The 22,644-nt window shown below is 66.8% G+C and overlaps 1 protein-coding gene across 1 annotated transcript in view; it reads right to left on the reverse strand.

Moving 5' to 3' along the window:
• Positions 1–13,615: 13,615 nt before the first annotated feature.
• The window catches only part of EEFSEC (eukaryotic elongation factor, selenocysteine-tRNA specific), a 110,033-nt gene continuing 101,004 nt past the window's right edge, over positions 13,616–22,644 (reverse strand). Inside the window, exon 7 of the mRNA XM_070358866.1 lies at positions 13,616–13,999. Within this exon, the coding sequence (XP_070214967.1) occupies positions 13,812–13,999 (188 nt within the window). The 3' untranslated portion in view covers positions 13,616–13,811. The remainder of the gene's footprint in view (positions 14,000–22,644) is intronic.

Genomic DNA, 22,644 nt, shown 5'->3' on the forward strand with positions numbered 1-22,644 from the left:
GAAGCCGGGAACCAGCTCTCTTCGCCTCTCCATCCCGGCCTCCAGGGGCCTGGACCAAGCCCAAGCGTCTCTCTGCCCCCTCCCTCTGCCGGGGGACCTTCACCGTCCTCCCAGCCCCACTGCGGCCTGGTCGGCCCCTCACCCCTGCCTGGACCGCCTTCCTGGGCCCCCACCTGCGGCCCTAGCAGCAGCCAGGAGGCTCCTGTGGACCCCAGGCAACCTCACCTGTGCCCAGCTCCACACCTCCCCTGGCTCACCTGACTCAGGGGAAAAGCTGAAGCCCCCACAGCCCCCAAAGGGCTCATCTCCCTCCCACCCTGCCCCAAATCCTCCCACTTCAGCCTGGTTATTCCTGGAGCGGCCAGGCCCCAGGACCTTTGCACTGCCCTTTGCCCTGCCCTTTGCCCTGCTGGGTCACTCCACCTGATGCCTGTTTGCCTCTTGGTCCATTCTCTCTCCTCGGCCTTCTGGACACACGGCAGTCCTGTGTGGTGGCCACTCACTCATTCCTTTCCTGCTCCTTGTGGAGGGTAAGGCACCAGGGTGGACACTCTCTCATCCGCCACTACGACCCCTACTGTACCACTGACTCGGGCACACGGAGGCGTCCAGCAGTCGGCTGCTGGATGTACCTTACGGCACGGGTCCTCCAGGCGGCCCCTTTCCAGGTGGATGCGCTGAGGCGCAGGGAGAGCGGGCGACCTGCACAGGCTCACACAGCAGCAAGTCTGGGAGGCAGGACCCGAGCCCAGGCCCCAGCTTCCCTGGCGGCTCAGATGGTAAAGAATCTGCCTGCAACGCGAGAGACTCAAGTTCGATCCCTGGATCAGGAAGACTCCCCTGGACAGAGGAGCCTGGGGCTACAGTCCAAACATTTCGCTGTTCACTTCCGAGGGGGCGCTTGAACTAGAGGACCACCGGCTGTTTTTGGCCCTCAGTACAGTTTCAGGGAAAGTACAACTGGTTGTGGCTATTTTTAAAAAATCGAGGTTTTGTGTCAAAACCCAGATCGCCAGTTTTTCTTGGCGAATTGGAACCTCTGGCCACACTGGGTGCTCAGACCACCAGGCTGCTCCCAGGCCGGCCGGCAGACCCCCGCCCTGCCCGGGCCCCCCTCCTGGGCCCTCGCCCTTGCAGTCCCACTGCCTGGAATCCTCTCCCAAGAGCCATTCCTTGGCCGCCTCATTCTTGTTGCCAAGGCAGGTTTCGGTCCAAATGACCCCTCCTCAGAGAAGCCCGCCCTGATTATCTGCCATCGCGCTCCATCTCTTTGATGTATGCTGTCCCTTCCCAGTGGAATGGCATTCCTGGGAGGGCAGGGCCCGGGTCAGGCTCGCCACACCTGTCCAGGACAGCGCCTGCCCCGCGGGCACTGGGTGCATACCTGGTGACTGACCGAATGAGTGAGTGAGGGGCTGGCCCGCAGCGCCCCTGGTTCTGGGCACTTCTCGGAGCTTGGGGCTCACACCCGTGCCCCCCAACCCCAGCAGACCTCAGCAGGAGCTGCGTTGGGCAGCACAAGGGTCAGGCCTCAGAGTGTCTGCTCTGTGACCACCTCCGCAGGCTGGGGGAGCCTCTTCCACTTCAGCCCCAGCTCCCCGGCTCCCGAGTCTTCCAGGCCGGCACTGGGGGGTCAGTGCCAGGGTCTCCCGCCCGCCTCGCTCCTGGTCCGGCCACACTGCCTTCAGGAGTAGAGGGGCCGCAGGGGCTGGCCACTTATGCAGGCTTGCTCGAGACCCCCTGTGTGACCTTGAGCAGCTCACCTGGCTCTCCACTCCCCCATGTGAACTGGGACCCCCGCCCGCCCTGCCTGAGACCCGTGCTGGTTCCTGGGTCACGCAGGGCCGCCAGCACCCAGTGGGAACTTGGGATGAGGGTGCCCCCGGCCTGTATGCAGCCTCCCCAGGCTGGCGGGCTCCTGGAGCCCAGCCCATGGTGGTCACTTCTCCCTGTGGGCCGCAGGCTGACTGGGTACCCGTGTGCTCACTTGTGTGTGGTCCTGGGTGACTTGTGACTATGGGTGGGAGTGTGTGGGAGTGTGTGTGTGTGTGTGTGTGTGTGTGTGTATGAGTGTGAGATGGTGGGGGTGAGGTGCCTGGAGTGGCCAGGCCAATCCTCCCCAGCCAGGGGCAGGTGGGTAGGAGCGGGCTCTCCGGCCTTGCAGGCAGCCCTGGAGGCAGGAGTCTGCCGGGCCCTGCTGACCAGGGCTGGCCAGTCCGCCTCAGCCGGAAGGGACTGGTTGGTGTCGGGGAGGAGAGCTGGACCCCAGGGCAGCCGGTTCCCAGGCCGGGCCCTGCTGGTCACGCTCCAGGTCCCAGGCCCGGTGCCCAGGAGGGAGGCTGGACCCTGGTGTCGGGCACTGCAGCCCCGGGGGCCCCCTCTGACCCTCCCACTGGGGAGGCGCCCACCCACCTCGTCCTCCCCCTTGGCCATGCCTGGCTTCCCGCCCACAGCAGCACATTCTGATGGGGCCCGCTGAGGGCAGGGGCCTCTCACAGCACTGCCCGGTCCAGGCACCACTCAGCTTGCACGCAGCCCTCCACGTCTGCTGGCCGGAGGAGAAGCTTGCACCTGAGGAGATGCCCCATTTTCAGATGGGCCCTGAGGGATGGGCCCTTCTCCTACCCACCTAACTCCACGCAGGAGCTGTTTCTGACCCCCAGCCCCTGAGCAAATGGGATTTCTGCAGCTCCCCCACCCAGGAATCCGGCCTTGGGTGGGGGGTGCGTCCGCTGTGCGCCCCTGGAGGTGCCCACCTGGCCGCTTCTGAAGCGTCGAGCCTGGACACAGAGAGACCGCGTGACACGGAGACCCACGCACACACGGGGAGCCGACTGGCCGGCAGCTGCGGCCTGGGACCCAGACCCGGAATGCCAACCAGGAACCCCCAGCCCCAGCCGGCCTGAGCGTCACCCCGATTGCCCGGCGGGTGACCAGCCAGCCGTCCCCCTTCGGGGCTGGCGCAGGGAGTGGCTGTGCGGCCTGGCACACTCGTGGAAGGGTAGAAGCAGTGTGCAGTCTCCATGCGTGTGTCTGTGACCAGGCCCCTCCCTCCGCGTGAACGTGTGTGACGCACGGCCACACCGCATGGCACTCCCGGCCGTGCCCCCGGCACTGGGCCCTGAGTCGGGGGCCCGGGCTGCCCACCTCGGGAGCTTTTGTCCGTTTCTGAAGTGACAAGGGACGGACAAAAGGGCTTTTAATTAAATCAAAGGAGGAAGCGGGCCGCCCGGACCGCTATTACGTTACCAAACGCGAAAATGAAAACTTATTTTTAAAGCTCTGGTATTAATTTGAGATTATTCAGATAGTTAATTAAAAGTGCAGCATGTGTTAAATATTATTTCAACAAAGATTATCATCGGGTCTCCATGTAATGTGATCTGCGGGCTTGGGGAGCGCTATGCAAATGCTGTGTGGCCGGGAGGAAGGGCCCGCGGGGCTGGGTGAAGGCCACTCGCTCCCACTCCCCGCAGAGGGTGGCGTCCCAGACCCACCTGCGCTGGCGGCCAGGCGCCCCTGTCCGGGCCTGGGGTGACCGGGGGACCGCGACCCTCTCGGGCCTGCCGGGCAACAACAGGACCCCCACAGCCGTCCAGGTGGGGCTCGGGCCTTCAGGGGACCTGGGCGCACAGCTGTGGGTGTGTGGGGTGTGCATGAGGGTGCTGGCCAGGCCTGTGGGTGTGTCTGGGCCCTGGTCCGTCCATCTCTTGCACACGTGCCCCATGCACAGGACATGCGTGTTTGCACCAGGCAGGGGGCGGCCCCGAGCACGCCTGTCCCCTCTCGGAGCCCCAGCTGTGACTGGGGGTCGTGGTGGGGGCGCGCCTCGCGGGGAGGATCACTGGGGTCCGGGGCGTGAGGCACACGCCCGTCTGCACACAGCATCGTCAGCCTGCGTGGAGCTTGAGCCCCAAACAGCCAAGTTTAAAGAAAGTGAGGCTGACATTCAGGTTTTGTTTAACCTCGTGTGTCCAAAAGAGTGAGTGCTGGTTCAACAGGTGACCCGTGTAAACACTGCTGGCCGAGGTGGCCTGTGTTCGCTTTCCACACTAAGCCTGGAGGTTGGGGGGTGCGGGCCCTGCAGGCACCCCGGCCGGCCGGCCAAGCGTTCAGGTGTCCCCGCCAGCCGCCTCAGCGCCGGCCTCGGAGGCGCGGGCCGCTCCTGCCCTCTGTCGGCGGCCGGCGGCAGCGCGGGGCCCGCGGCTCGCCCCGCCAGTGGGTGTCTCCCCGCCCGCGGGCGCCTCAGTGCCATTTCCCACCAGGGGCTGTGGCACGCTCGGGAGGGCAGGGGCTCAGAGAGGGACTGCCACCCACCCGGGATCACACAGCACGAGGCAGGGAGGGCCCCAGCTCTGCCCGCCCAGCCGGGACCCCCACGGGCCCTCAGCTGTGAGCAGCGTGTGTCTCTGAGGTCTCCCGCACAGCCTGGGCACAGGCAGTGCCTAGTAAATCCATCCCAGGCACGGTGCCATGCCAGGACGCGCCAGCCCCAGGGCCCGGCTCAGTGCCCTGGGTCTCAGGCCGACGGCTCCCCTGGTTTGCGAGGACCTCGCTGACCGTCCCCTCCTCATCACCCTCGGGGCCCAACACGAGCCTGCGTGTTCACGACTCTTGTCTCTCGCCTCCCCTCTCCTGGGCTGGCAGCGCCTCGCCGGCCACCCCCAGCCTGGCTCAGCGCCTGGCCCCCCGGGGAAGGAGCAAGAGAGCCGCGTCAGGAGGGGACGCAGCTTGCCGGTCACCGGGAGCATCAGACACCACTAACCTCATACCCCAGCCTTCTACAAGCAGCCACTTACTCAAGAGAAGTCACACTCAGGTTCACCTAAAAATTCAGCGGCTTATTCACAGTTGCCCCAAACTGGAAACCACCTGACTACTCCCCAGCTGATGGACACGCAGATGTGCAACCTGCTCAGCGACAAAGGGAATGACTGTCCACATTACGGACGGTGGATGACCCAGAGGAGGAAACGCGGCCTCGGGACATTCGAGACGACGCACGACTGTGCGGACAGAAACCTGGCCCCGGCAGGAGGGGCCACGGGCGCCTGCGGGATCTGGAGGGCGCGACTCGACCGTAATGGACCGAGTGTGTTTCCTCAGACTAACAAGCCGTGCATGCGAGAGGGGCACTTTTCCTGTATGCAGCTGGCAGTGATTTTCAAAAACACAGCTAGTTACAGACTTTCAGAGTCTTGGAGACACCCAGACCCCCCACCTCTGGTCCTGATGGTGAACTTTGCTCCTGCAGCCTGGGAAAGCGAAGGAGGGGGTGGCCCCCGCCCCCTGCGCAGGCTTGCTCCCCACGACCAGGCGGGCCGGGGGTCCGCAGAGGCGCGACCGCGGGCCTGGAGGGCCCCAGCAGCGGCCCCACGACTCCTGCCCACGAGGCCGTTGGTGGAGCTCACTGTCTTGTCCTCTGTACATTTTTCACGTGTTTGAACCAGTTCCCTAATAAACACGACAAATACTGGAGTGATTTACAACAAGAACAGCACGACTCCCTCTGCAGAACCCCGCCGGCCTCTCCTGCAGCCCTGGGAGCCGAGAGCCACCGTGGGCTGGCGCAGCGGGCGGCGGGGGCCCAGGCCAGGCCGCGCGCGAGTTTCTGGGTGTCCCCGTCCCCGCCCGCCGTCGCCAAGGCTCCGCGCGCACTCTGACCCGCAGCCCCCGGGGGTGGGCGCCGGCTCCCCACCAGAGAGGACCAGATGGTGTGGGGCCACTGCTGAGGAGGCTGGGAGGCTGGGAGGATGGCGTTAGCCGACTGGAGCCACAAGTTACACGCCGGGAAGCTCCCCAGTGAAAGCAGACAGTTCAGTGGTTTTCATGTGTTGACAACACGGTGCAACCGCCACCACGGTCTAAATTGAGGACGTTTTGTCCCCAGAAGGGAGCCACACCCACAAGCCCCCACTGCCATCCGGCCAGGTCCCCCGGCCCCTGGCGACCACAGGCTGCTGTCTACAACTGTGGGCTTGCCTACTTGGGACCCTTCTGGAAACGCCATGACCCAGCGTATGCCTTTGCTGTCCAGCTTCTTTCACTGAGCCTGTTTCCAGGGTTCATCCTTGTGGAGACTGTGGTGCTGTAGTTGCTAAGTCCGTCCGACTCTCGCGACCCCATAGACTGTAGCCCGCCAGGCTCTGCTGTCCATGGATTCTCCAGGCAAGGATACTGGAGTGGGTTGCCATTCTCTTCTCCAGGGGATCTTCCCCACCCAGGAAACGAACCTGGGTCTCTTGCACTGCAGGCGGATGATTTGCCAACTGAGCCGTGAGGGAAGCCCACGTGCAGCCTGTATCCTATTTAATTCCACGTTTCACTTCTCCCCTCATCAGCTGATGGAATCGGGTCCTCTCCACTCTTCTGCTGTCCTGACTCACACTCGCTTTGGATGTTTTCAGCTCTCTCTGGTGCAGGCCTAGGAATGGAATTGCTGGGTCATATGGTAACTTTATTGCTACTTTTTTTTTAAACAGCTTCCCTGTGATATAACACACACCACAGTTCACTCCGTGTGTGTGAGTCTGTGGCTTCAGAACAGTCACAGAGCTGTATGCCATCCCCACGATCAGCTTTAGGTCCTTTTCAGCACCTGGAAGAGAACCCTGTCCCCCATGCTCTCCGCCCTCTTCCTCCCATCCTCTCCTGGCCTGAGGACACGCCCTCTGTCTGCATGGAGCCGCCTCTGGGCAGCCCACGCGTGGGGTCACGGAACTCGGCTCTCTCAGCGTCTGGCTGTTCCTCCTCCCTGCGGTGTTTTCCAGGCCCATGCACGCAGCACCCGCGCTGCCCGCCTCCGCGACCACCGTCATCACGAGTACCTTCAGGTGAGCGTGTCTCACGGGGTGACGTCCTGTGTGGCGTGTGGCTGCACCCAGCACGTGCTGTTTACTGCTTCATCAGCTGATGAAGGTCAGCTCCCACTTTGAGGCAGTCACTGTCTCTTTCTAGGAGACCCCCGGCAGCGGCTGCGGAGCAGGCAGTGGGCACCTGCTGCGAGCCCCTCCACCCTCACCACTCCCCAGGAGGGCACGTCCCGCCAGTCACTCATCTTGCGGGCGCACCTGTTCCAGGCCTCACTGGGCCCACATCTGCTTGTGCTGTTCAAAGTGGGGTGCTGGGGGCTGTGGGGTCTGGGAACCGGCCACGTGACCCTGGGGGCAGGCGGCCCGTGGAAGCTGCAGGAAGGACCTGGATGCTTACTCTCCCTGGAGAGAGGCTGGACTGGGACTCACAGATTTGAGGCCAGGGTGGGGGTCGTCCCCGCCCTCCTGGTGCCCCTCAGAGGGGGCAGGCCGTTCCAAGATGCCCCGAGGACCCAGGCAGCGTGCAGGGAACTCCGGTCCTGTTATTGGTCAAAGGAATCAATGAGGCGACGAGCCTCAGGCAGTGGCCGACAGCAACTGGGGTGTCTCGGGATGCGGGGTGAAGGCGGGGTGGGCTTCTCAGAGGTGCTGGCTGGGGGACGCCGCCCCGCAGGTCAGCCCTGGGGGTAGGGAGCTGCAAATGTAGACTCTGGGCCCCCGGTATCCCCCCGGGAGGGGAAGCCCATCTCAGCCAGGGTCGGGGGGCGGATCGCCAGTGTCTGGAGGCTTGTAAGCAGAGGCTGCAGCAGTGAGCCCCGCCTGGCCTGGGGGGCTAGGGTGTGCAGGCCAGGTGACATCCTCGCTCTTGAGCACATGGTGTCTGCAGGTGGGCTGGGGAGGGGTGCTCGGGGCTCCGGGGGCGGCCGGGCCCTCCATCCTGTGGAGAGATAGGCGAAGGCTGGCGGGCTGCGCCCGGGAGGAATGCGCCTGCCTCGGGCTCGTAAACCTGCTCCTCCCGCCCGTGTGCTGGATGAGGTCATGCAGAGGTCACCGTCAGGAGAGGCTGGCACAAGGTGAGGCGTCCAGCTCCAGGCTGCTCACTCCCCGGGGTGCGGGGCGCACGGTGGGCCACCAGGCAGTGCAGGATGGGCGGGGAGTGGAGGTGAGCGTGGCAGGTCTCAGGGCCACACATGGCCAAGAGCCCAAGGTCATATTCTTGGGGCTCCCAAGGGTACTGCCCAGAGGCCGCACTGAACACAGGCCTTGAGCCCTTGGGGACGGCAGAGATGCGGGCGAGACCGCTGACCCATGGCTGTGCTAGGGCCACAGCGCCGTGGCTGTGGGTGGGCCTCGGCCTGGCCCAGGCAGGCTAGGTTCACTCAGACCGTGTGCGGACAGGGAGCGGGCCTGGAGAGGGTGGAGGGCGTGCCGTGGCCCCTGTGCCCTGCCTGCCGGGGACAGCCTGGGATGCCCGGCCCGGCGACCTGGGTGTGGTGCCCCCTTGGCGTCTGTGCCCGGGCTGTCATTTTCTGCTCCCCCGGTGGAGGGTGCAGAATTGGAGGCCATGGGGACCCAGCGTTTCTCTCCAATGGGCCCAGTCTGGGTCCCTGCCTGGGCCTGGCTGGTGGGCCTGGCGGGGCGAGTGGAGGCCCGGAGGCGGGGGTGCCGTGAGCTGTGGGCACAGAGCTGGGAGCCCTCGGGGGACAGGCTGCCCCTCGGAGCCATGACGGGCATGTAGGGTGGGGGCACCAGGAGCCCCCGGAGGCCGCTCTCCCCTGGGGAGGCCGCCCCCCCGCCCGCCCCCCTCTGCCACCTGCCCGCTTGAGGCCGCCTCCAGCAGAGCCGCTCTCCTGTGTGCAGTGAGGAAGGAAATTGCAAATTAATCTTTATTTCCATCTTGGAAGAAAATCTTAATTCTCTGCATGGAAATGATCCCCGTCCTCCCAGGGAATCAATTACGGGCTTTCACTGCAGTCAGCCCCAGCCAATCGGAGCAGGGCTGGCCCCAGGCCCCGTGCCCCACCCTCCCCCATCTCTGGGGCTGCCCCTGGGGTGCATCGGCGCTCAGGGTGCCCCAGCCCCTCTGCGCGTCTCTCAGAGTCCGCCCCGCTGTCTCTCCTGGGGTCTGTCTCTCTCTCTCCTGCTATTTGTCTCTGTTCGTCTCTCTCTGTCTCTGCAGCCCCCCGTTCCCAGCACCCAGGGGGCGTCTGAGCTGCAGCCTCAAGGGTGGGCCTGGGTCCCGGCTCAGCCCTGCCCCCAGGGTGGCCTCAGGAGCCGCCAACGTCCACACTCGTGCCTGTGGGCGCCTCAGGCTGGCCGCTCCAGTCCAGGCCTGGCCCCTGGCTCCGCTGTGAGGGTTTCCGGCCGGGGGTGGGTGGGGGGCGCCCTGCTGGCCCGACAGCCTCAGTGTTTCCACCCGAGATGTGGGCACCTCCGGGGGGGTCCCCTCCCAGCGCCTCCGCCCACCAGGAGATCTTGTCTCTCTATCAGTGGCGCCCTGTGACTCTGACAACTGTCTCTCCTTATCAGCGGCCCACCCGGCGTCCACCCACGCACCCAGACCCTGCTCTGTGCTGGGACCTGCCCTGGGGGGCAGAGGACCCCCGTCTGCCTCTGTTTCCCCGTGAGGAAGGGGCCCAGGAAGTGGGGCGTCTGCTCCCCAGTCTGTCCCCGGCTGGAGCCCCCCTACGCCCGGCAGGTACCGGGGTGGGGGCGCCCATCACCCCAACTCCCCCGAGGCCTGAGAGCTGGAGGCCCACATCTGATTGAGGGTGGGCTGCTTCAGGCCAGTCTCCGCCCCTCGCACAACAATCTGCCCACCCTGTCTGCCCCCCGGGGGGCCCAGCCACCTCTGCCAGATTCGCCTTGGCTGAGCATCTCCAGTCGTGTCCAGACCCCCTCCACCCGCCCCCCACCGGCCCTGCAGAGCATGCCCCGATTTCCTTCCTCTCCCTTTTGGCCTTGCCGCCCCCTACCCCACACCCCTGGGTGCCACGTCTCCTGGAAGCCGTGGGGCTGGGCTCACCACGCCCCGGAGTCCCACACCCCTTCCACGTGGGGTCCCACCATGGGGCGGATGTCTGCCCCCAGGTGCCAAGGACGGAGGCCACGCGGGCCCCCCACCCTGCCTGGCTGCAGCCCTTCCTTCTGGGCCACCCGCCCATCCACCCGACAGGTCCGGCCCACACAGTCCTGGACGGGACTCTGGGCTGAGGCAGGCTGGACGGGACAGGGCCCGCCTGGCACGGGCACCAGGGGTCGGCGCGCTCGGGGCCCGGTTGGAGGCCTTGGGGAAGCTGGGCACCGAGGGCCTGCCTGGGGCTCCAGGGAAGCCTGGGTCCTGCGTCCACCTGGTCCACCTCCCCCGTCCCCAGACGGGGTGGACAGCCCCCCGAGGCTGCAGGGTGCGGCTGTGGCTGGGGGGCAGGTGCCCTGCTGGGTGGTGGCTGTGGGAAGCTGGGTGCCGGGCTGAGTCTTTGGGTGCCCCCAGGGGACGAGGTGGGAGGCTGGTCTCCTGGCCGCCCTTTATCTGCAGCCCAGCTGTGGCCGCAGGAAGCGGCCGTTTCTCTCTGCTGAGCTGTCTCCCCACCAGACCCGGTGATAACGGAGGAGGGGGATGGCGTTGAGCAACATCCCGTGGCCGCACGACCTCTAACCTGCTGGCCCGGGGGGCTGGGGGCACACAGCAGGTGCTCAGTAAGTGCGCAGTGAGCAGCCAGGCATCTTCCCAGCCCTGTCCCCTCCCTCCCCTTCCTCCCTGGGACTCGGCCTCAGCCTGCACGACCCCCACCCCCTGCCCGGCTCCGCCCCACTGGCCCATCACGAGCCCGCCCTGGGGGTCCTCTTCCAACCCGAGAGGCCCCTGCTCCCCAGGAAGGCCTGGGGCTTGGCGAGGGGTGCCCAGAGCTGATGGGAAGTTGGAGGTGGGGGGCTTCTCTTGAACGCTGAGCTGACACTCTCGCAGCCTTTGCGGCTGTGCTCCCACCTCCCTGCCCTGCCGCAGGCCCAGGGCTGGGGTTGGCTGCCCCAGGGGCATGGTACCCCATGCCTGGCACCCCATTGCCTGGCTGCCTCCCAGCCATTGCGCCCTTACCCTGCCTGAGCTGGCTGATGAGTGGCCCTGCTCCGTTATCAGCCAAACGCTAATTACTGTCTTTAATCAGGACTGCTTGTGTGGAGGCTCCCAGGGGCCCAGCCAGGGTGAGGGATGTGACCTCACCCCACCTCACGCAGCCAAGGGGGACAGATACGGCTGAGTTTGGAGCTGGGAGGCCGTGACTAGGACTGGCCTGAGCCCCCAGAGGGAGCCTGGAAATTCCAGCCGCTGTGAGGAGGCCTGGGCCCCCTCGGGGAAGCTCGGGTGTGTGCAGTGGGGCGGTGAGTCCCCATGCCCACCCCACCAGGCCCCAGGGACAAGCTGGCCCGGAAAAATGGTGTCGCCCTGTGCGCGCCGGACCTGACACCCGCATTGTCATCCCACTCCCACGACACGCCAGACCCCCAGCCTGAAGGGCAGGGCCCCCGGACGGGCCACCCCCTGACATGGGCCTGCGGGCACGCGCCGGCCGGGCAGGAGCTGGCAAGGACAGAGCTGCCCCCTTGCCTACCCTGGCCCCCAGGGCTTCCCGTCGACGAGACTTTATCTGTCAAAACTGTATTAACCCAGAAGCCTGTTTCCATCAGAGTCTCGATTCCAGAGACGCTTCCAGATAAGCCTTATCGCCTGGCTGGTGCATTAGCCCCGCCAGCCAGCCAGGGGCCTGTGGATCGCAGCCACCCCTCCCGCCGAGCGAGCCTGTGGCAGGACGCCCGCCCCCGGCCCGTTCCCTGCAGGCAGCTCTTTCTGAGGCTGCAGAGGAGGCGTTGGGGCAGAGTGGGGGCCTCTGGGGGCGTCCAGACCCTGGGTTCAAAGCCCAGCTCCACTGCGCACAGGCGGCCCCCACTTCTAAACTGGACCCTGCTTCCCGGGGCACCCGGTGGGCGGGGGTTGCAGATGCCACTGGCTGCTGCAGGGCCCTCTCTTCCTGAGACGCAGAAGGTCTGGGGGTGTCCGGAGCCACAGGAAGCGGGGACTGCCCATGAGAGCACAGGGCGCCAGCCCCCAGCTGCCCGCCTGCCCGCCAGCTGCGCTCCCCCTCCCAAGGCTGTGCCCAGCTGACGCAGCTGGGGCGCTCGGGTTTCGACCGATGCCAGGCCTGATAGCGTCCCCTCCTGGGCCGCGGGCTACGCAGGCAGGCACGTCGCTCCGGAGCTGCACACCGTGGCCGGGGGCCCCCGCCCTGTGGCTCAGCGTCCCTGCCCGAGTCCACCTCCCACCCGGGGTCACAGGGCCTCTCCCTGAAGTCACCCCCTGGGGACCCCGTCCTGGAGAGATGGCTGCAGGCAGGGATGGGGGCTGAATGGGAGCGGGGCCCGGAGTCTGGCCGGTGGTGGGGAGTTGGTGACATTCTACAGGGGCTTCCCGACTGGGATGTGGGGGCTGGGTCTGGACTCTACCTGCCCTCCTGGCCCTCCGCTACCGTCCTGGACACAGACCTCCCACCCAGCACAGCCATGCGCACGGGTCCACAGCACCCTGCCCTCCTAGGGCTGTGGCTCAGGGCTGACCAGGCCCTAGTCACCTGATCACAACCTGTCCCTGGTAATACTTTTAATGCCGTGTTTGCAAATTATAGCATGATGCACAGATTACCAGGGTAAAAGGGAGGCCTCTGTGTCTACCTGCAGGCCAAGTCCAGGGTCACTGGAGCATCTGCCTGTCCTGCAAACGTCTGTAAATGCCTCGATGCCCTGTGATGCGTCTGCAGGGACGGCTGGGCTGCAGGGGGCAGAGGAGCCGGGCTGGGGCTCTGTTGGGCTCCGAGGGCTCTGTGGGGTTCAGAGGGGGCTCTGTTGGGCTCTACGGGTCTCTGAGTGGCTCTGCAGGGGCTCTGCGGGGTTCTGCGGGGATCTGAGGGGCTTTGCGGGGGCTCTGTGGGGTTCTGAGTTCTGAGGGGGTTGAGGGCCTCTGCGGGGCCCTGAGGGGCTTTGCGGGGCTCTGCTTGGGCTCTGAGGGGCTTTGCGGGTCTCTGAGTGGCTCTGTGGGGATCTGCGGGGCTCTGAGGGGGCTCTGCGGGGCTCTGGGGGGTTCTCAGGAGTTCTGAGGGCCTCTGTGGGGCTCTGAGGGGCTTTGCGGGGCTCTGTGGGGCATGAGGGGGCTCTGTGGGGCGTGAGGGGTCTCTGTGGGGCTCTGCGGGGTGTGAGGGGGCTCTGTGGGGTTCTGAGGGGCTCTGCGGGGCGTGAGGGGGCTCTGAGTGGCTCTGTGGGGCTCTGCGGGGTGTGAAGGGGCTCTGTGGGGCTCTATGGGGTTCTCAGGAGTTCTGAGGGGGCTCTGAGGGCCTCTGCGGCGCCCTGTGGGGCTCTGAGGGGCTTTGTGGGGCTCTGTGGGGTGTGAGGGGGCTCTGTGGGGCTCTGAGGGCCTCTGTGGGGCTCAGCGCCCGGCCTGGGAGCTCCTGGTGCCGGTGTGTGGGGGCAGCCCCCGGCCTGCCTCCTGCCCTGTGGCACTGGCCTGGCCCCCGCAGCTCCGATCCCCATGGGTGTTCCTCCGGGAGGTGCCCTCCGGGACGTGGCTGCTCCCTCAAGGTCCAGGGCACCCCGGGGCCACCCAGGCTGCCAAAGGGCCTGACGCTTCACGGACACCCTCAGCCCACTGGGTGCTGAGTCTGGGTCCCTCCCGTGGCCCCAGGCCCATCAGGAGCCTCGGCACTTCCTGACGTTCGCCTTGGGAGGGAGGGGGCGCCCGTGAAAGCAGAGGGACCAGCATGGCAGGTGGGCACCGTGGGCGTTTATTTGCGGCTGCCAACTGGGCAGCCTGGGACACCCGGAGCCTTTCAAGACGGCTCTTCCAGCGAGAGGCACGGGGGTGCGGGGACAGAGCCCCCCGGGGCCTCTGGGGAGCACCCAGAGGCGGAGGCACGTCTGGCACTGAGGCCTGGCCGGGTCTGGGGGGCCGACGGGCACTCAGGGAGACTGGACCATGCGCTTGTGGGCGTCGAAGACGTAGCGCTTGAAGGACAGGCTGAGGCCCACGGGCTGGGCGGGCTCCGGCCGCTCCGCCTCTTCCGGCTTGGCTGCCTCGCCCCGGCCAGCACGGCCCCGCTTCTTGAGGGCGGACGTCAGGATCTTCTTGGACTCGGGGCTCAGGCCACCTGCGAGGCACAGAGGGGGAGCCCGTCACTCCATCTGGTCCCCGACTCTGCAGTGACCCCCCGGATGGAGCCCAGACCCCCCAGCACTGGCCTGGCCCGCCGCCCCCCCATGGAGCCAGGACCCCCCATCACCGGCCGGATCCACACTTCCTGTGCCCCCGCAGCACCCCCAACGCTTGTCTAGCACCAGCCCATCTGGCCTGGGGCTCAGCGAGGCTCCCACCAGCTCCCAGCCCCCTGCCTGTGCCCACCCTGTGCCCAGGCCCCTGGGGCAGCCCCGTGCTTGCTGGCTGTGTCCTCTCCTGCCGTGAACGGCTCGCTGCCCCGGGCGCTCACTGACTCTCACCAGAGACCCCAGACACTCTCCGGCCCGGGGGGTGACTCTGCGGGCGGCATGACGGTTCTGCCCAGGGACCCCGGCGGGTAAGAGGGCGGAAGGAGGGGCCGGTGAGCTCCGGCTGGCACCCCCTCCCTGGGTGCTGGCGGACGCTGTCCCCTGACTCCAGGCCGAGTAGGGCGGCCCCACGGATCCCTGGCTCCTTTCAGCACCCAGGCCGGGTGCAGACTCTGCTGCTGGCTGAGCGACGGCAGAACTCGCTTCCTGCTGGCGTCCGCCGCCTACTGCTCTCTGTTCCCGCGGCCGGTCCTGGGACCTTGCATGCTCACAACGGCTGATGCTGTTCCTCCATGCGGACGCCCTGCCCTCCCCAGTGCCAGGGCCCCTTTCTGCAGGATTTGTCTTTACAAGGAGCCTGCCTGGGGGCAGCAGGAGGCAGCCTCTTCATGGGCCGCCGGTGGGGGCCACCGTACCTGGGAGCCCTGGGGGGATGGGCTGAAGCTCAAGCCAGCCCTGCACCAGCAGGCACCCCAGGACCAGCCACTCCCCTTCTGTGAGCTCTGCGACCCTGCCGGGGGTCCTGGTGGAAGTGAGCTGTGCCCTCCCGCTCTGGGCAGCGAGGGTCCTGGCAGGCCGCTGTGCCCCAGGACGGGCACTCACTCCTAACACACACAGAGGGGCTCCATCAGCCACAGACCCCTGGCTGGGTGTCAGGAGCCTGCAGGGTGCGGGTGGGCGCCCCCTGCCCCACCTGTGCCGGCGCCTGGGGAGTCCTCCCCTCCCCGCCTCGGTGCTGGCTGGCTCCCCGAGGAGAGGAGCCCTGCGTCACACCAGGAAGACCCCTGTCCCCCACACCCCACATGCCCGTGGGGAGCGGGGCCTGAGGGGGCTGGGCTGGGTGGGCGTGTGAACTCTGGGCCACGTCTGGGGCTGAATGCAGGCGGCCGCCCCCAGCCCATCACCCGGGAGCGGGGGTGTCCACCTGAGGCAGACTGTGGGAAACAGCGCAGCAGGGGACCCACGCGAGGAGCAGCTCTGGGCATCTGGGACGGGGACGACCGCAGGCGCGGTTGGGGCGGCCCTGCCCCCGCACAGGGGCTCCGCCCGCCTCTCCACCGCCCGGGGTCCGGGCGCTCAGCCGACGAGACTCCGGGACGGGGTGGCCGGGGTGGCCGAGGGGCCCGCTGCCCTGGGGATCCAGGCTCCTGCTGGGCAGTGGGTTGTGGAACTGCAGGCCCTGGGCCAGGGCGCAGGGCGTGGGAAGGGCCCCGGGCCAGCCCTCCCGCAGGCGCCAGGCCGGCAGGTGCCCTCTGCCTCCAGGCTCCTCCTGCAGGGCGGGGGCTGGCACCAACCCTGGCGGACGGCATGGGTGCCTGGGCCCTCTGGTGCTGTGAGGTCTGACGGCTGCAGAGGCAGGGGGCTCCCAGGGTCGGCGCCTGGCAGGGAGACAGGCGCGGCCCAATCTGCCGGCCATCTCGCTGCGAGGGCTCTTGTTAGCCACACACCTCGCGTCGCCCGGAGCAGCAGAGCTGGGAGTCTACCAGGCGCTGGCGAGGATGCAGAGTCTCTTGCTGCCCTCTGCTCCGTTACGGGGCAGCCTGGACACGGGGCCAGCACGCTGACCAGCAGAGAGCATCCGCTGGGGCAGCTGGCTGTTGGGGTTCCTGGTAACGCTACTGGGAGCCGCCTTGTTTCATGGTGGCCTTTCCCCTCGGCCGAGAGGCCAGTGGCGTGGACGGAGGGCAGGTCAGGGCGTCGGTGGTCGCCCGGAAGCCTGCGCACAGTGCTCCTGGCCTGGGAGACGCCGGGGACGGTTCTCAGAGCTTGGGTCTGAGAAGGGGCAGGCAGGAAGCAGCAGCAAGACGGGCGGGCGGCCTGCAGGCCAGCGGGGGCGGGGCCGTGGGCTGGCCCCCCCCGGGAAGGACCGGGGGGACCCGGGGGCCTGGCGCCGCACACCGGCCACGTGGAAGGGCTGAGGGCCGCATCTGAGCGTCCAGTCCTGGGGGGAGCGTGACGCCTGGGGACAGCAAGCATCTGGCCCCGTGCTGGTGGGGCTGTGGGGCCAGGGCTCCGGGGGGACTTCGGGCTCCGTGTCCGCAAGGTGCCCCCTGAGTCGGGCTCGCAGGCAGACAGGGAGGGTCTCAGCCGCCGAGGCTGAATTCTGGTGGCCCTTCCCACCGCCTGCCACCCTGGGGACCACTGCCCTGGGCGACTGCTGACCGGGGGCCGCCATGTGGACCTCCACCCAGGTGACGGCGCCTCTCCCTTCCTTTGCATCCTGGGTCCTGAGTGTGGCCCCGCGGCCACCACACCAAGGGCACCGCGTCTGGCCACGTGCCCTGCCCTTTCTGCTGACTCCTCCTCAGCCACCATCCCAGCCAGGCTGCCGGGGCCTCCCGGAACCCCCTGGGCAGGAGCTCCCCGGCGGCCGGTCAGGGGCAAGGGCGGGGATGGGGGTCTGGCCTGTGGGAGCAGGCGGGTGTGTCGGATGAAACCAGAGGTGGGTGAGGTCCCGCCTGGGTGCGCAGGGCAGCAGACCGGGGGCCACCCAGCAGGAAACGCCGCCCACTGGGCAAGTGGCCCGCCCGTGACCCGGCTGGCGGGGGCAGGAGGGCGGGCCGCCAGGCTCCAGGTGCTTGTAGCGCCTGAACCCGGGCTCAAGCGTCCCTGCCCCTTCTCCCTAAACCTGGGGACTCTCGGAGCCCAGCGGCCTGCCCCACCCCCGTCCAGCGGCCTGGGGGCGGCGGGCGTGACCCTGGGGGCGACGCTGCTCCCCGCGGCTCCCCCTGGGGACACTCTCCCAGGGCCGGGCTGGCCTTTCTCACCGAGCGCCAGCCCCACACAAAGGCACAATGGGCCGGAGGCCGCTGGCCGGGCCGGGCTCGTAATCAGGGAAGAATGTGGCCGCACTGTTTCCCAAGGCCGGGCCGCGGGTGCCGCCCCGACACGGCCATCAAAGCCGCCAAACTGCCTCCAGCTGCTGGCGTGGCTTTCATGTCAGGGGCCAGCCTGGGTGAGGGGCCTCCACGCGGGTGGGCGGCCCGCACCCTCCAGTGGGAACGGAGCCCTGCAAACGGCTCGGGTCAACGGCCCCCGCAGTGGCCCCCCTTGGCCGGCCCAAGTCCAGCCATTCCCGGGGCAAGCAGCTCTGGGCAGAGCTGAGACGCTGCGGCAGGCCGGGGGCGGGGGGTCGCTTTGTGGGAGTCGCGTGGTGGGGTGACGGGGACTGGGGAGCTCAGAGGACACAGGGACCGTGAGTCCAGCCAGAGCCCCACTCAGAACGGGGCGGGTGTGGCTGAGGCCGGCCGGGGCCAAGGAGGACGGGCAGCCGGATGGGTGGTGGAGCACGGGAGGAGCGAGCTCGGCGCGGGGTGGGCGGGCAGGGCCGCCTGAGGACTGGCACCCTGACTCCCCTCCTGCCGAACTCGGGGGATGGCGACTTTGGATGGAACACCTCCTCCAGGAGGCCAGGCTGCTCACACGCTCCCAGCCTCGAGCTTGGCGGGCTGGGCAGAGGGGGCCCAGTTTCCCTCCTTCCCCGTCCTGCTACGGACCCCTTATGTAAACAAAGATGCAATTTGCTTTAAAAAGATAAGGTGATTAGGCTTTTATCAGACGTGTGCTCCGCCTACGACAAAGGGAATTGGGGAGGCGGCAGCGGCAACGGGCCCGTCTGAGGCTCCCGCGCTCCACGGGTCCTCACGGCCCTTTGATGGGCGGAGGCGAGGCAGTGGGCGTCTGCACCCCTATTTTGATGTCTTAATGTTGCCTAATTCCTCCTTTAATTTATATTAAGCTCCTTAGCAGCAATGATGAATTCTTCAAAAACAAACAAGCAGCCTTTGCAGAATCTTCCCCACACTGTGTGAATTGAAAGTACAATGTAGCTAAGGCTTTGACGACCGGGCGTGTGGGGAGGGAAAGTAGGGTGCCGTGCGGAAGGAAGGACTTTGTTTTAAGGTGAAAAAGAAAACCATTCTGAAGTAGGAAATGACTTGGCTGCGAGCATCAGACAGAGGGTGGGTCGCAGGGGCGGCCTGGGCAGAGGCGTCCGAGGTCGCCTGCAACGGGGGCACAGCTGGTGCGGGGCTGCTGGGCGCCCGGGGACCCCCCCAGCGCCAGCGTCGGCTCCCGCTCCCCTCGGCCAGGGTAGGCGTGATAGGGCTGTTCCCGGGCTACGGCCTGGAGCCCCAGGCGGGCCTCGGACCCTGCAGCGGCAGTGGGCGCCCCAGCGCGGGGGAGAGCAGGCCCGGGACCAGCCTCCTGGCAGGAGCCTCCAGGCTCTCGGGCCAGCTCCCTCTCTGATCTGCCCGTGGGTCGGCAGCCAGAGATCCTTCCAGAACAAAGACCCGCGCGCCCCTCTCAGCAATCCTCAGCCGCTCCTCGGGCCGGCGTCCAAGCTCTCCAGCGCGGCCTTGCCAGCGTCTCCTGCACACCTGTGTGCCCGCACCCACGGCTTCGCTCCTGCCAGGCCTCTCCTCGCCCCCCACCCCACCCAGCACCCTCCCCCCCGACACACACACAAGTCCTAGAGCAGGCTGGTCTGCAGAGAGCACACACGCGCACACGCTGTGCACACATGCCTCCAACAGGAGGCCCGAGAGGCAGGGCCGCTGCTGCGGAGGCCTGGTCAGCTCCCGGCGGCCTCGCGCTGGCACCCCCTGGCTCTGGCCTGGTCAGCTTCCGGCGGCCTCGCGCTGGCCTCCCCCTGGCTCTGAGTGGGGGCTCCTGGGGCGGGATGAGCCAGCTGGGGGTACACACCCGCTGGCCCTGCCTCCGGGAGCCCACGCTAGTCACTGACCCTCCTGCGGGGCCTCCTCCACCCGCAGCCCCCCGAGGCTGGTGTGTGCAGGCCTGGGACCCGGTGGCCCCACCGACACGGTCCCCATCGGCAAGAAAGCTGAATCTGAATCCTCCAGACACTCACTCCCTAAATGCATACACTTTCTAACGGCAGTTAATCTTCAATTAAAATACCTAAAGCAGAAACTATGATAACTGGTTTAAAAGGTAGAGCTTATTGACAATAAAAGTCTTCTTCATATTGCTTTTCTTAAAAAAAAAAAAAAATCCCACGTATTAAAACTGTCATCTTTACGAGTCGGGAAGAAGCCTCATCCGGGTAATGAAGGGGCACAGAGGCTGGGGCGGTAACGAAGGGGCACAGAGGCTGCGGCGTCGGCTCCAGGGCTCACGGGTGGCGGTCTGATCACGTATCGGCCTCGGCTCCCACGCGGGCGGGTGGGCTGCAGTCGGACTGCCACAGGGGCTCGGGGGTGACAGCTGGGTCCCTCCACACTCCTGCCCGGACACAAGGGCTCCAGGGTCCACCCTCTGTGGCCGGCTCTCGCAGGCCCAGGGGAGGCAGGTGTTGGGGGCGCCCCAGCGTGCCCTCCAAGCCTGGTGGCACGGTCACTGCGTGCCCACGGCACGGCTCTGACAGCCATCTGCCTTGTGGCCGTGAGGGTCCCTGACCCCAGGCGCCTGGCACAGTGCAGCGACGCCTGGCCCTCAGCGCGTCCTGGCTCCCCCGCCCTCACGTCACCTGGTCACCCACCGCGTCTGGCCTGATCTTTGTCCCTCTCTCTGCCCCTCCAGCCTGGGTCAGCCCTTCCTCCTGGAGCCAGGACCCTCAGTCACCTCCAATCCTGCCCCTCAGAAGGTGCCCCACGCTGCACCCAGCGCCCCCTCGAGCCTCATATTCTGGGCGGCAGAGCCAGAGCCCCTTCCGCCTGGGACAGCCCTCCCCAGGCCGCCTCCCCGCCCCCTTCAAGCGAAGCGCAGTGCCACCGCCTCCAAGAAGGCCCCCACCCCGTGCAGGCGCAGTGGCCCCGTCTGTGCACAGACAGAGGCATCTGGGGCTCCTTCCTGGGGCTCGTGTCCTCAGCAGAGACAGGAAAGAAAAACGGCGGCCCGGGAGCAGGAGACAGCCTCCACGGCGTCTCTGAACTATGAGGCCCACGGGAGCTCACAGGACGCAGAGCACTCAGGGCTGCGTCCAGCACAGAGCACGGAGTACAGACGGGCACACCCCATCAGCCCCGCCGGGGCCCACCGGGCACGCGTGGCCGCATACGGAGCCGGGCTCTGCCCTCGGCGTGCACACAGCGTGTGTGGACCCCTCTAGCGCACACGCCTGTTGTCACCGTGGGGAGGACGGAGCTGCCGCAGAGCGCTCGGCAGCACGCTGAGCTCTGGGGGGCAATGGGGCACGGCTCGGCCTGCGAGGGGCAGGAAGGAGCCAGGGGCTGTGCAAACCCACCCGTGTCAGCCCGGCAGGCGGCTCCACGGGGGCGGCAGGTGCCCAGTGGGACCCCGAGCCCGTCCTCCCGTGGGCGCTGTGGGCCGGACCGACCGCCCTCCCACGAGGCCGGGGCGGCAGGTGCCCAGCGGGACCCCGAGCCCGTCCTCCCATGGGCGCCGTGGGCCGGACTGACCGCCCTCCCACGAGGCCGGGGCGGCAAGTGCCCAGCGGGACCCCGAGCCCGTCCTCCCGTGGGCGCCATGGGCCGGACCGACCACCCTCCCACGAGGCCGGGGCAGCAGTGGGGACTGGAGTGAGCCTTCCTCTCCCGCTCCTCCGCGTCCAGGCTCACCCCGGCGCGCTGCGAGGGCACGCAGGGAGAGGGCGAGAGCTGAGGCAGGAATTCATGAGCTCAGAGGGCTGCCGCCTTTGCTGGGGTGGGGGCGGGGGCTCCCTTTGCCAAAACAATAATTAATTTTTTTTTAAAGCAGCTACAAAGCCATGATTAAGCTTAGGGCCCTAAAACAAGCCCATAAAATCGAAAAATATTTATCTGGAAGGGTGGCAAGTCCAATAAAAGTTTTATGAATGTTTTATGACTGCCCTGTCAGGAAGCTGGCCTCTCAGTCACCCCCTTCTGTGAAAGACACCACCACGGGAGTGCACTCACGGGCACACACTCACACGGGCACTCACATCACGGGCACAGACACACTCACACGGGCACTCACACTCACGGGCACAGACACACTCACACGGGCACAGACTCACACTCACAAGGGCAGACTCACATACTCTTGGGTACAGACTCACACGGGCACAGACTCACACACTCACAGGCACAGACTCACACTCATGGGCACAGACACACACACACACAGGCACAGACAGACACACACTCAATACTCTTGGGTACAGACTCACACGGGCACAGACTCACACACACACAGGCACAGGGCAGACTCACATACACTTGGGTACAGACTCACACACGGGCACAGACTCACACTCACAAGGGCAGACTCACATACACAGACTCACACAGGCACAGACTCACACTCATGGGCACAGACACACACAGGCACAGACTCACACTCAACGGGCACAGACTCACACTCACAAGGGCAGACTCACATACTCTTGGGTACAGACTCACACGGGCACAGACTCACACACTCACAGGCACAGACTCACACTCAGGCACAGACATACACCACAGGCACAGACTGACACTCACGGGCACAGACTGACACTCACGGGCACAGACTCACACACACAGACATAGACAGACACACACTCACAGGCAGACACACACAGGAGCGCGGACTCACACGGGCACACACTGGCGATGCACAGGCTCAGACACACCTGGCAGCTGCGGCCCGCACCGCTCCTGCTGGCTGGGGCTCTGCTGGGCCTGGGGCTGCGGGGAGGGGCCCCTGAGCCAGGGTCTGAGCGGCAGTCAGGCTTGCGCCCTCCTCCAGAGCCGTGGGCTTGCCGGTGGCTGTAGGCTCTGCCCTTGGCAGGCAAGGCCCAAACTCCCAGTGGGCTCTGGGGAGGACAGTTCCCTCAAGGTCAGCCCAGGGCCACCAGGAGGCCAAAGGCTGCCAGGCTTGTTCTTCAGGTCCGGGAAGCGGGGGCCAGTAGCCTGGTCAGGGGAAGAGATGGGTGCAGGGCCCGGCCTTGGGAGACGTGGCCAGGGGTGCCCACAGCAGCCCCGCCCAGCTCCGGTGGCAGCTCCGTCCTGAGCTCGTGGACCGAGGCCCCGCCGACCCCTCTGCTTGGGGCTGACCCCTGAATCACGGGCCGGCTCGCGTGGAGACGGCGCTTCCTCACGAGAGCCCCGTGTTCCTCCCACCCCAGGACCTGAGGTGCTCTGAGCTGCGTTATAGACAGGAAGGGGTTGGCGGCAGAGACGGGGAACAGCTAACAGCAGCCCAGTCTCCGCTTGAACGCTGGGGTGTCCCTTTGCCCCTCGCCCTGGTCTTCCCGCAGACCCTGACACTTAGGGCTGAGCTGCACGGCTCCAGAGCCCACCAACCACGTCCTCCACGAGGTGGGGAC

This window comes from Bos mutus, chromosome 22 (genome assembly GCF_027580195.1).
Source record: "Bos mutus isolate GX-2022 chromosome 22, NWIPB_WYAK_1.1, whole genome shotgun sequence".
Lineage (NCBI taxonomy): Eukaryota > Metazoa > Chordata > Mammalia > Artiodactyla > Bovidae > Bos > Bos mutus.